Below are 13,174 nucleotides of genomic sequence, written 5' to 3'. Positions count from 1 at the left end.
ACGGAACGAATGAATTAAAAAAAACACAAAGTAGTTTTATAACTCATATTTTAATCACCATAATCCATCTCTGAATAGCTGGTGCATGTTGAAGAGTGAGTAGTGGAGTGTGATGAGACGGACGAGTCATCATTATTTCTGTAATTGAAATACAATATATTGAAAACTCTTCTATACTAATTAATCAATGTAAAGTCAAAACTACTGGACGATGAAATTTGACATGTTCTTAGGTGCTCTGGCAGAGTGTAATAAATTAAGAACAGATTTCTCTAAATTTCCGCCGGAATTGAAGTAAAGGGGATAAGATTTATTTCGGCGCAGCCCAGGGCATACTCTAGTTGACAAACAAAAATAAAATCCATTACTTCCATCGTCTCTTGACTTTACGTAAGTCCCAGTTAGGTAAAAAAAAAAATTGACGAAGCATGTTGCGGATTTTTATACAACATTCACTAAACTGTTTGAACTATACATACATAATAACGTATGCCTCTGATATACAAAAATATATATAATGGACTGCTAGACGGATTATCACGTACGTATCGACGTGTAACGTAATATATCACGTATCAGTAGAATACGAGTAGAGTAGAGAAGCATAGATTTATTTTTAAAATTGGACACAAGGTATCACTTATTGACGTCACATCACTTAAACATAATTATATCTTCTACCGCTTCCAAAGCGCATGAGTAGAAGAAGAGGCGGAACAAATTACACTGCAGCATTTCAACGGACGTCAACATACAAATTTAGATCTCTTAAATCTAAATCGTGGACGAATGCACATTGTCGACATTAAAAAGACTGAACAGCCACAGCGTCCAGATGAACGACTTAATATTGGAATGAGATTTGATTAGTGACAGTACCTAGATAAGTTTATGTTATGTTTTGACTAAGCATGTTGCAGATAATTAGACAAAGTACATACATACATACATAAAATCACGCCTTTTCCCCGGAGGTGTAGGCAAAGACTACATGTTTCCACTTGCCACGATCTCTCCATACTTCCTTCGCTTCGTCCACATTCATAACTCTCTTCATGCACGCTCGGCAGTTTCGGGTACTCTTGACCTGACTGTGGCTGGTCACGTTTATACACACAGTGAGGTCAAGAGAACCCGTTTCAATCTATTTAATGTAGACAAAGTACCGTTGTTTATATCTTCTGCGTTTGCGTGCGGTTCGTCGCGCATTCCTTCCATTCTTTCTATCAGTCAATTTCCTCGTCATTTTCCTTCCCATCGGCTCGTCAGTGTCTGTCTGCTCGTCGCTCGAATGTTCAGTCTCTTCTCTTTCTTCGTTCTTCCTCTGCCTCTTTCTGTAAACTTCACACGAATCCTTCGGCATCACTCTCCAAGCGCCCCTCCATTCGTCTCTCCTTGATTTCTAAAGAAATAACATAATAATTACATTTCAATTTAATTCCTCTCTATCTCTTCCGAATTTCATAAAAGGCTACAAAGGGCCGAACAATTACAACGAATTCTTTAAACGAAATAGTAAACTTCTCAAAAAAAGTTTCATCTCATTCTAATCTACAAATAAATTATTTTGATTTGATTTGATTTGATCTATTTTGGTACCGAACCTCTCTCCATCTCTTTTCCTATCAGTATTATACATATGTGGCCGTCCAAGCGAAAAGGGCCCACTGAGCACTTTCTAGTTTCCGAGATATTTGAGATTTTGTGAAAAAAGGTGGAAAATTGGCATTATGCGATTTTAATGGATTTTAATGCAACATGCAATGGGCTACATTTTCGTATAATAATCGTCTGTAAATAACGAACACAACGTGAGAAAATTGCAATTATATGTTTAGTGAAAAGGGACCAGTTATCAACACTCTTTAAATTGAATGATTGAAATTGAATTCTATAATGATAATGAGTTAAATAACAACTAATGTCGATGTTTAACCAACCACAAAGACATCTACTGTCAATAGCGATATTTTATAATAGAGATTTTTTGACTAACGGTGTCGCGCCAAATGTCTATAAGTCACGAAAAGCTCCTTACAATTGTTATAATTTACAAACCAGAGCTGATGCAGTTAATTATATAAAACAGTACTCCAATGATAATGGTTTAGTTTTACCTGGCCGTCTACCAGGTCACCGATATAATTCTGATCTAGTAATACTTCCTTGTAGTATGACCAAATCATACGTTTATAAAACATATTGTGATTCACTAATTTCACTGAATAATATTCCTGTTGGTAGGAGTACTTGGTACGACCTCTGGGAAACATTTTGCCCAAATGTTGTTGTGCAGAAACCGAAAACTGACCTTTGCGCAGTTTGTCAAAAAAATATACTCTTTTGATTTTGCTCAGCAAGTTCATTTACCACATAGCTCTCAACAGATAGGGCCATTATATTTTTTGACAGGGTTCAAAGTCAGTTTATTTGGTGTTGCTGTAGAGCCATTAAAGAAATTTGTCTTATATATTATCCCTGAATCATGTCATACAGGTAAAGGGGCTAACGTAATCATTTCATTGCTGCATCATCTTTTTGCAAATTTCGGATTAGGTGAAACCGATGTTGTGTGCCACGCTGATAACTGTGCTGGACAAAATAAAAATAACTATGTTATGCAGTATGCTACGTGGCGAGTTGTTACAGGCAGGCATCGGTCATTTCGCATGTCATTCCTTCCGTAGGGCATACCAAGTTCGCCCCAGAAATGTACTTTGGACTTTTTAAAAAAAGTTTTAGAAATAGAGAATCTAATAAATTAATGGTTTTGGTTGTAGCCGCAGTTCAGGCTTGTCCAAAAACTAACGCAATTACAGCTGTTCTCACAGGTAATGAGAAAGGTGATACTTTTATAAAAATGTATGACTGGGCAAAATTTTTTCAATCAGATGCTTCTACCATAAGCCAGCTATTAACATTTTCCCATTTTGAATCTAACGCAAATAACAAAGGGCACATGCTTTGCTACAAAAATATTTCTGAAATGTTACCATCGGTCGTGGCAAAAGTTTTAAATCCAAATAAAGTATATGACCAACTTCCAACAGAAATATTCCCGTCAGGTATGACTATAGAAAGGCAATGGTATTTGTATAACAAAATACGTGAATTTGTCGAAGAAGAATCTAAAGATATTTTGTGTCCTAAACCAATAGTCTTAGACGACATATCCACTCCTAGTCAATGTAGTGTAGTAAAAGGAACAACTACTTCTACTTCTAATACATCATCCAATCAAATTGCTAAGAGAAAAACGCCAACTTGTTCATACTGCAAGGAAGTCGGTCATATGAATCAAGTAAGAAACGGGTCATATTTTTGTCCAAAGCGCAGGTCAGAAAATATTTGAGATTTCATTCTGACTTTTGAAACCTGTAATAGGTTAATTCTTTTTTTTGTAATGTGTCGTATTAATGACTTTTAATTCATTAATTTTTATTCTTTTGACGTAAATTTAATCTGTTTTTGTATAATGTCCTACGAGTAGTATATTCTTAATAAATGTGTGTTAAAATGTACGCGAAATATAACCTAATTTCGGTCATCTCGACCCATTTCCTAAACTTAACATAACTACCAATTAGTTTTAAGTTTTTATTCGATAGTGTTGCTATAATAAAAACTAGTCGATTTTATACTTAATATATTTCTCTATTATTATAAATAAGAATCTATGTAACTGATATCTTGATCTCTAGCTATTACAATTTAAAATTTTATTGTATTCAACTGGGCCCTTTTACTAAACTTATTATAAAGTTAGTTTGAAGCTTCTATTTTTTTATTCGATGGTGTTGCCATAATAATAACTAGTCGATTTTATACTTAACATATTGTTCTATTGTAATAAATAAGAATCTATGTAACTGACAACTAGATCTCTAGCTATTATAGTTTAAAATTTTATTGTATTCAACTGGGCCCTTTTACTAAACTTATTATAAAGTTAGTTTTAAGCTTCTATTTTTTTATTCGATAATGTTTCCATAACATTAACTAATTGATTTTATACTTAACATATTGCTCTATAATAATAAATAATAATCTATGTAACTGACAACTAGATCTTTAGATAATACAGCTTAAACTTTCAATGCCTGTTTCCCAACAATTTGATTTTTGTAAGTGTGAACTTTGAAAATTTTTTATTCCCATAAATGTTATTATGATTATTTTTTTTTTATTCCATATGATTAACCAACTATTTAACTATCCAAATATGGCCTTAACTCAATACCACCCAAGTGGTACCTTTATGCTTGGACTGCCACATATTTCTGTTTTCGTATCTTACACTAGTTGCTTTCATTGCATAGGTAGGCTTCAATCTCTTGCATTCATATTCATCACTCCACTTACCTACATGGATCTCTTATTTTGCAAAATCTAGCATAAATACCAACATGTGCCGTGTGGATCCCGGTGTCAATTGAAAAAGGAATAGGACCACTCCATCTCTTTCCCATGGATGTCGTAAGAGGCGACAAAGGTAAAGGCTTAAAACTTGGGATTCTTATTTTAGGCGATGGACTAGCGATCTGTCACTATTTGAATCACAATTCTATGATTAAGACAAACAGCTATACCTACGTGGCCTATCAGCCTTTTCAAGACTTTTGGCTCTGTCTACCCCGCAAGGGAAAAAGACGTGATTATATGTATGTATGAATACCAACATGAGTGCGAATAACTTCATTGAAATTGTCCAAATTGAAATCCCTCATCGTTGAATCATGCATAAAAATGGAATTTGCATGATATTTCCTCCTTCGCCGCGCTGTGTGACCCTTGAATGTCCAGGAAGCCTTTGTGTAGGCCCGTCTACGCCTTAAAGTTCGCATGCTATGATAGCTAAATACTTTTTGGTTTTCAGAATTATAAGCAGGAAAATTTAATTTATCAATATCATAACAATTTTTGTAAAACAAAAAAATCAAAAACGTACTTTGAGATTAAAATTTGAAATGTGTTTGGCATATTTTTGTCCGAACAGTTTACGTAACAGATGAAGAAGGGGTTGACCTCAGTAATTAAACCTCCTCAGAGTAACTTTTAAGCAATTTAATAAATAGAACAGATTTATAATTAAAGTTGGGGTAAATAACAGTCTTTAAAAAACATTACATATTTATATGTCTGTGGGGTAAATATAGAGTACATTTTTTTAATTTTAATAACATTATTTTGTAATTTATAAATAGATGAAAACGGGTATCATAATAAAAAATTCAAATGAAAATAAACATAATTTTCAAGAAAAAAAAAGTAGTTATTTCTTGTTAATTACAGCAAATTAATGTGAAGTACGTAAATATGTTAAAAACGGCTATATACGTTAACTGCTTATAATGTGTGGTTGATAAACATACCTTTTTGGTCACCCTTGTATATAAAGAAAAAGAAACAAAACTCTACTGCATCGGTTTGACTGATTCGAATTTAATTTTATCGTACATTAATTTCAAAATATAAAAAATTATACAAACAAAGACGCAATTCTCACCATCATGCAACTGAAATCTATTTAAAGAGAATTTGTTGAAAATACTTTCTTGCGTTTAAGTAAGCAGATTGACATTGAACAAAACGCAAAATTGTCATATGATTCTCTCGAATCAGCGCTACCAACCTTATAAAATTGTCCACCATTTTGGGCAGCTGATGTTTATTTGAGAATTCTAAATATCGTGAAATATTCCCGATATTTACTCAAAATGGGTGCATCATTTGTTCCAATTACCGTATTCACGGTTCTGTGGGGCGTAGTTGGTATTGTTTGCCCTTTCTTTGCTCCAAAAGGCCCGAACAGGGGGTAAGTAATAAGTGCACTACAATTTTCCAATAAGTACTGTTTTCTAGTTAATACAATGTATTTATCATTACATTTCAGGATCATCCAAGTAGTATTGATGTTGACTGCAGCTACGTGTTGGCTTTTGTGAGTAATTCACTTTATTTCACCATATAATAGAAGTTCACAATGAGTTTGTATAGGAATAAAATCAAGAACTCCAATTGACCATATTTCTTAAAAATGGTTAGTTACATGATAAACAAAATATTGAGACTATATGGCAGAGTGTCTAAGGTATCCCTATAAACTACAGAAACCAGGTTCAAATCCCACCAGGGTCACTAATCAATGAGTTTTTACAAATATATTAAGTGACATTGTGATAAGGTTTCCCTAGTCATAATCTTAGATTGTGTAAGTCAGGTTTTTATATGAAGCGTGTCCTGTTTACCTCCGCATTCGAACCCTGGACCTCCAATGCCACAGACAAGCGTTCTACCGCTGCGCCACAGAGGCCGTCAAAGGCTCTATTATCATTACTTGTTATTTCAAAAATATACCATATAAGTATAATTAATGTGATATTTTGTAACAATTTCAGCTGGCTGTGTTGCTATATGGCGCAGATGAACCCGCTCATCGGACCCAAACTGGACACGGAGACGCTCATCTGGATGTCCCGCACTTGGGTATGTTTTCTCACACACATAAATATATATATAATATTAGGGATAAACGTACACACGCTTCTCAAATACATAAAATAAATAAAATAGAACTTAACTCTAAGCAGGTGTGCGTTCTGTGAAGTGATTATTAAACATACATACATATGGTCACATCTATATCCCTTGCGGGGTAGACAGAGCCAACAGGCTTGAAAAGACTGATAGGCCACGCTCAGCTGTTTGGCTTAGTGATAGAATTGAGATTCAAATAGTGACAGGTTGCTAGCCCATCGCCTAAAAGAGGAATCCAAAGTTTATAAGCCTATCCCTTAGTCGCCTTTTACGACATCCGTGGGAAAGAGATGGAGTGGTCCTATTCTTTTTTGTAATGGTGCCGGGAACTACACGGCACTTACATACATACATATATTGGTTTCCTCCCACCCAAAGGTTAACTGGAAGAGATTGCTTTAGCGATAAGTCCGCCTTTGTACCATCTATATCTGCTTTGTGTTGTTTTGTATGTTTTACTCTTATGGTGCAATAAAGAGTTTTATCTGTCTATATATAATATTAGGGATAGGCTTACAAACTTGGGATTCTTTCTTAGGCGATGGGTTAGCAACCTGTCACTATTAGAATCTCAATTCTATCATTAAGCCAAATATCTGCATGTGGCCATTCAGTCTTTTCAAATTCAAATTCAAAATTTTTATTCATTACTATAGGATACTTCATAACGCTTCATAATTGTCAAAACGTATGGTTTAACAACATTGGTTGACGTCAAATAAATTACTAAAAACTAAGTTTACTGCCGCTTCCAAGGCGTCAGTGCAGAAGAAGCGGTAACAAACTGCACTGCAGCATTTTCTTCAACAACGTCAACTCGACAATATCAATTAAACTCAGAATAGAATGTGGATGAGAGAATACATTTTCAAGACTGTTGGCCCTGTTTACCCCGCAAATATATAATTACGTCTATATCCCTTGTGGGGTAGACATGTTTATCTCTTAGGGATAAGCCACAAAAATAAATTTCTATCCTTTACTTTTTTAGAGAAATAATGATTTATTTACGAAGCGATTTTAAGCAGTACAGCATCAATCCTTATCTAATTTAGTAGGTACCTACCTTAAATATATATTGCATTTAATATGAAATAATATTGCCCATTACAGCATGTAATTTAAATGAATATTTTTAAAGATATGGCAATTTTATTTAAAAAGTACCTACCTAAAATAAATAAGTACTTATTTAAAAATAAAGAAGTAAAATAAGTATTACTCATAATGGGTAATTAGTTTGTGAAGTAACTGTGTGGTTCCCGGCACCAATAAAAAAAGGATTGGACCACTCCATCTCGTTCCCATGGATGTCGTGAAAGGCGACTTAGGGATAGGTTTATAAACTTATTTTAAGCGATAGGTTAGCAACCTGCCTGACACCATTTGAATCTCAATTTTATCATTTAGCCAAACAGCTGAGCCATACATATGGTCACGTCTATATCCCTTGCGGGGTAGACAGAGCCAACAGTCTTGAGAAGACTGAATGGCCACGTTCAGCTGTTTGGCTTAATGATAGAATTATGATTCAAACAGTGACAGGTTGCCAGCCCATCGCCTAAAAAAAGAATCCCAAGTTTGTAAGCCTATATCCTTAGTCGCCTTTTACGACATCCATGCGAAAGAGATGGAGTGGTCCTATTCTTTTTTGTATTGGTGCCGGGAACCACACGGCAACTATTAAACATTTTGAATTTTAATTATTACTCTTGTCTGTATCTACGCGCTAATCTCAGAAACTTGTGGACGGATTTTGTTCCTGTTTTAAATGTTAAATGAAGAGAGTTATGAATGTGGATGAAGCGAAGGTAGTATGCAGAGAAGTGGAAAGAGGTAGTCTCTGCCTACCCCTCCGGCAAGTGGAAAGAGGTAGGCTCTGCCTACCCCTCCGGGAAAGAGGCGTGATTTTTATGTATGTATGTATTTAAATGTTGATAAGTGAGTTTTCTAAGGAAGGCTTTATATCTTTAAACTAGTAGTGCCCGCGGTTTCGACCGCGTGGAATAGTTATTTTGGGCATCATTGAAACCCTCAAGGATGAATAATTTTCCCCGTTTTTTTTTCACATTTTCCATTACTTCTTCGTTCCTTATAGTTGCAGCGTGATGTTATATAGCTTAAAGCCTTCCTCGATAAATGGTCTTTTCAACACCAGAATTTAACAATTCGAACCAGTAGTTCCTAAGATTAGCGCGTTCAAACAAACTCTGCAGCTTTATAATATTTTTTTGAATAGAATAGAATAGAATAGATTTATTTTCAAAATTGGATACAAGGTATCACTTATTGACGTCACATAACTTAAATCTAATTATAACTACTACCGCTTCCAAAGCGCATGTGTAGAAGAAGCGGCGGAACAAATAAATTTAATGATATTAGTATAGATGTAACCCGTGCAAAGCCGGGGCTTGTCGCTAGTAAACAATAACTCGGCGACTATATCTATACACATCTGTATACCCGTCAGTATACCATCGCATTTCGGAACCAAATTATTTTTAACATTCATGTGATCTTATTGTGGAGGCCTCGCTCAGAGCCGGTACAGTATTGACGCACTATTATTGTCTAAATGTACATACATATGGTCACGACTATTTCCCTTGCGGGGTAGACAGAGCCAGCGGTTTTGAGAGGCCTTTTTAATTAACGATTTACTGAGTGGGATAGGCTGACAAAGTTGGGATTTTTTTTTAGGCGATGGGCTAGCAACCTGTCACTAGTTGAATCTCAATTCTATCATTAAGCCAAATAGCTGAACGTGGCCATTCAATCTTTTCAAGACTGTTGGCTCTGTCTACCCCGCAAGGGATATAGACGTGATCATATGTATGTATGTATTTACTGAGTGTAGTACTTAATTATTATCTAAATATATTGCATTCAAACCGAGTTATTCCGCCGAGTACGAGTATGAAAAAACCCGCTTAGTACTCCGAGTACCGAGTATTAACAGTACTCGGCCCATCTCTAGAACTATTGTTTCTAATAATGTTGTGTGGTCCTGACATTTTAAGAGGATTACTTGTATCTGTTTGTTTTCGTCAAAGGCGACTAAGGGAATACGATTTATCTGGTAAAAGCTTACAATGCTGGTCTGGTACAGTCAACGGCACATCAACCTACACCAAATTCACAGCAAAGTGCCGTGTGGTTCACGGCACCAATTGAAATGACTGACTGGCCACGTTCAGCAGTAGGTATTGAGATTCAAATAGTGACAGGTTGCCGGCATAGCCTACAAGAAGAATCACAAGTATATTAGCCTATCCCTTAGTCGCCTTTTACAACATCCATGGGAAAGAGACGTAGTGGTTCTGTGATTTAGTGCCGGTAACCACACGGCATAGTAAATGTATATGCTCTTAAATTGATTAATAGCTAACACGTGTTGAGCTGAAAATCTTATTTTTACATAATAAAGTCCCGTACTATGAAGTCACAACGATTTTCGTTCGTTCGTAATACGTACAAAATCAATATTTTATTCAGAAAATATCCATTCGAAGGCACTTTTTCACGTCAATTTTGCATTTCAATAAATTAAATTTATGTCATGTATATAGTAAAAGGAGACTAAGAGATAGGTTTTTAAATTCCTCTTGTGGTCGATGGGCCCGCAACCTGTCAATATTTGAATCTCAATTCCACCATGAAGCTTTAAAGCTGAACGCGGCCTTTTAGTCTTTTCGAGACTGTTGGCTCTGTCTACCCCGCACGGTATATAGTCGTGACTATATGTTGCCACTTGCTACGGTCCTAACGGACCTCTCACACGTTCTCCACACTCATTATTTTCTTTAATACACATTTGACGATTACGAGTATTGCTAACATATCCTTTTCTAGAACATTCACAATTCGGTCTTCAAAAGTTCGAAGAGGCCAGCCCTATCCCACTATTACAGTCAGTTCTGCCTTAAAAAAATATTTCGTCAATGATTATATAAATATATATATATATACTAGCTGTGCCCGCGACTTCGTCCGCGTAGAACAGTTATTTTGGGCATCATTGCCATTCAAGCCTTCAAGGATGAATAGTATTCTTTTCACATTATCCATTATGTCTTCGCTACTAATAGTTGCAGCGTGATGTTATATAGCCGAAAGCCTACCTCGATAAATGCTCTATTCAACGCAAAAAGAATTTTTCAATCCGAACCAGTAGTTTCTAAGATTAGCGCGTTCAAACGAACAAACAAACTCTTCAGCTTTATAATATTAGTATAGTATAGATTACTATAAATCGCCTTACGTAAAACGAAGAGCGTCATACCGTACAACATTAGTAGCGGTCATGTCTACATACGAGACTTTATATTTAGATGGTCTAGAATCAAGGCTGCGCGCCGCCCTAGCGAACCAGTGCCACGGTCGGCTGTCATTTAAAACAATGCGTTTACTTTGTTATTAGAACTAAAGATTTTTTTTTAAACTGAATAATACATCCTTCTTATAAGGGAATTGTTTTTAAACTTGGAATTCGTCTTTTAGGCGATACGAATTGTCACTATTTGAATCTCAATTCCATCAATTCTATACTTGTGAAGTTGACGTTGAAGAAAATGCTGCAGTGCAGGATGTAACCGCTTCTTCTGCACTGAAGCATCGGAAGCGGCAGTAAACTTAGTTTTTAGTAATTTATTTGACGTCAACCAATGTTGTGAAACCAAAAGATTTGACAATTAAGCGATATGAAGTATCCTATTATTACATGAATAAAATTTTTTTATTTATCATTAAGCCTAACAGCTCAACGTAGCCTATCAGTGTCTTCAATATTGTTGGCTCTGTCTACCCCGCAACGGATATAGACGTGATTATATGAATGAACGATTATTCGTTCATTCATATAATACTATAAACGCGAAAGTTTATAAGAATGTGCGTTTGTTACTTGCGTATCCCTCTTCACCGCCCCGGGGATCCCTAAAACCATTTTCTTTGGGCTATTTGGCGCAGCGGCAGTGCGCTTGTCTTAGACACCGGAGGCCCCGGGTTCGAATCCCGGCCACGGCATGATGAGAAACGAAGTTTCTTTGTTGGTCTAGGATCATGGATATTTATCTATATAAAGCATTTATTAAAAAATTTAGTATCGTTGAGTTAGTATCTCGTAACACAAGTCTCCAACTTACTTCGAAGCTAACTCAATCTGTGTAATCTGTCCCGTCTATATTTAATTATTTAATTTCTTTAAACTGGGCAGTCTTAATAAAAAGCATGTGTGTACATACATTTTTGTTAAATTAATATTGTTTTTTTTCTTCTTTCCAGGGCAATCCCGCTACAGCATAAGCCTGCGTGTGCGCATTTAATTTTAAGTGTTACCAACCCACTATAATTAATATATGTACGATGTTAAAAAAAAAAAGAATGAAATAATCAAATTCGAAATATATGTCGCTGAAATTAATGAATTAAAAAATATAAGGTCGGAAGATATTCGGTATTCAAAATTTTTATTTGCATTGATTATAGATTTACAATCTTTCGTGCCGGATACTGTAGAAACGTTTTATTCCTAATTATGTTTTTTTAAAACACGGCACTTTGTATAGCAAACTAATTTGTACTTTAGTGGATTTTTAAAAAAAATAAAGAAAATTGTAATTAATATTTCGCAATATTTTGTAACAAATTATAAGAAATCAAATATAATTGAGTCATCGTTACTACTAAGAAAAGTTGATACTTGCGTGTCATTCCAATTCGAGTGTATTTTAATGCAGATAAAAAACTTTAACTAATGTAGAACTTGTATTATATTATTTAAATAAAGTTATGTGAGTTAAGTTTTATTTGTTTTTTATTCTATGTCCAATATTAAGTACCTTTTTCGTAGGCAGCTATAGAACGCCTTATTCTGAGATGAGGTAGTGATGACGGGAGGCTGAACCTTATGATTTAGATACATTACTGCATTCATAGAAGGGAAAGGCTTATAAACTTGGAATTCTCCTTTTGGGCGACGGGCTAGCAACCTGTCACTATTTGAATCTCAATTCTATCAGTAAGCCAAACAGCGGAACGTGGCCTATCAGTATTTTCAAGACTGTTAGCTCTGTCTACACCGCAAGGGATATAGACGTGATTATATTTATTATGTTCACAAAAGACTGATACTGATTGGGTTTTAACTTAGTGGTCACTTGCCCCTTAAGGAAGACTTCTCAATTATAATGTAACTAGCTGCGCCTGCGACTTCATCCGCGTGGAATAGTTATTTTGGGCATCATTGAAGCCCTCAAGAATAAATAAGTTTCCCCGTTTTTTTCACATATTCCATTATTTCTTTGCTCCTTTTAGTTGCAGCGTGATTTTATATAGCCTTATGCCTTCCTAGATAAATGGTCTATTAAACACAAAAATAATTTTTCACTTCAAACCAGTAGTTCCCGAGATTAGCGCGTTCAAACAAACAAACTCTTCAGCTTTATAATATTAGTATAGATAGTGTATTCGATTAATTTCTAACCCAGTCACCTGGAAACTGACAGGCTACGAAAACCAATAAACGTTAATCTCATTGATTTAACAACATCTCCAATTTTATATTCATTGTCACCCAAATATACCTACTCACTAGTGACGACGTCAAACTGGAAGAGACTAATCTAATTTTAAT

At 35.2% G+C, this 13,174-nt stretch overlaps 2 protein-coding genes across 2 annotated transcripts; one reads left to right on the top strand and one right to left on the bottom strand.

Annotated features, from left to right (window-relative positions):
- Nucleotides 1–50: 50 nt before the first annotated feature.
- On the bottom strand, nt 51–5,071 carry LOC106135354 (uncharacterized). Its single transcript, XM_013335634.2, has 3 exons — nt 4,680–5,071; nt 1,167–1,402; nt 51–138 (listed from the first exon to the last, which is right to left on the bottom strand). Exons 1-3 carry the CDS (start codon nt 4,842–4,844, stop codon nt 51–53), a joined length of 489 nt encoding a protein of 162 aa, XP_013191088.2. The 5' UTR covers nt 4,845–5,071.
- A 540-nt stretch (nt 5,072–5,611) lies between these two features.
- Nucleotides 5,612–12,347, top strand: LOC106135372 (V-type proton ATPase subunit e 2). Its single transcript, XM_013335654.2, has 4 exons — nt 5,612–5,815; nt 5,894–5,941; nt 6,399–6,486; nt 11,824–12,347. The coding sequence occupies exons 1-4, from the start codon at nt 5,718–5,720 to the stop codon at nt 11,842–11,844; spliced, it is 255 nt and encodes an 84-aa protein (XP_013191108.1). The 5' UTR covers nt 5,612–5,717; the 3' UTR covers nt 11,845–12,347.
- Nucleotides 12,348–13,174: the final 827 nt, after the last annotated feature.

The sequence above is a fragment of the Amyelois transitella genome, chromosome 31 (assembly GCF_032362555.1).
Source record: "Amyelois transitella isolate CPQ chromosome 31, ilAmyTran1.1, whole genome shotgun sequence".
Taxonomy (NCBI): Eukaryota; Metazoa; Arthropoda; class Insecta; order Lepidoptera; family Pyralidae; genus Amyelois; species Amyelois transitella.
This window is presented reverse-complemented; position numbering and strand designations above follow the sequence as displayed.

What these genes read in the sequence shown, in the direction of transcription:
- LOC106135354 (XM_013335634.2), bottom strand. Translation starts at nt 4,844, where the DNA reads ATGCGAACTTTAAGGCGTAGACGGGCCTACACAAAGGCTTCCTGGACA. An exon ending in ATGAAGTTATTCGCACTCAT is followed by an intron (nt 1,403 to 4,679) that starts GTTGGTATTCAT and finishes TTATTTCTTTAG; the next exon opens with AAATCAAGGAGAGACGAATG. An exon ending in CGCAGAAGATATAAACAACG is followed by an intron (nt 139 to 1,166) that starts GTACTTTGTCTA and finishes TTTCAATTACAG; the next exon opens with AAATAATGATGACTCGTCCG.
- LOC106135372 (XM_013335654.2), top strand. Translation starts at nt 5,718, where the DNA reads ATGGGTGCATCATTTGTTCCAATTACCGTATTCACGGTTCTGTGGGGC. An exon ending in GCAGCTACGTGTTGGCTTTT is followed by an intron (nt 5,942 to 6,398) that starts GTGAGTAATTCA and finishes TAACAATTTCAG; the next exon opens with CTGGCTGTGTTGCTATATGG. An exon ending in TCTGGATGTCCCGCACTTGG is followed by an intron (nt 6,487 to 11,823) that starts GTATGTTTTCTC and finishes TCTTCTTTCCAG; the next exon opens with GGCAATCCCGCTACAGCATA.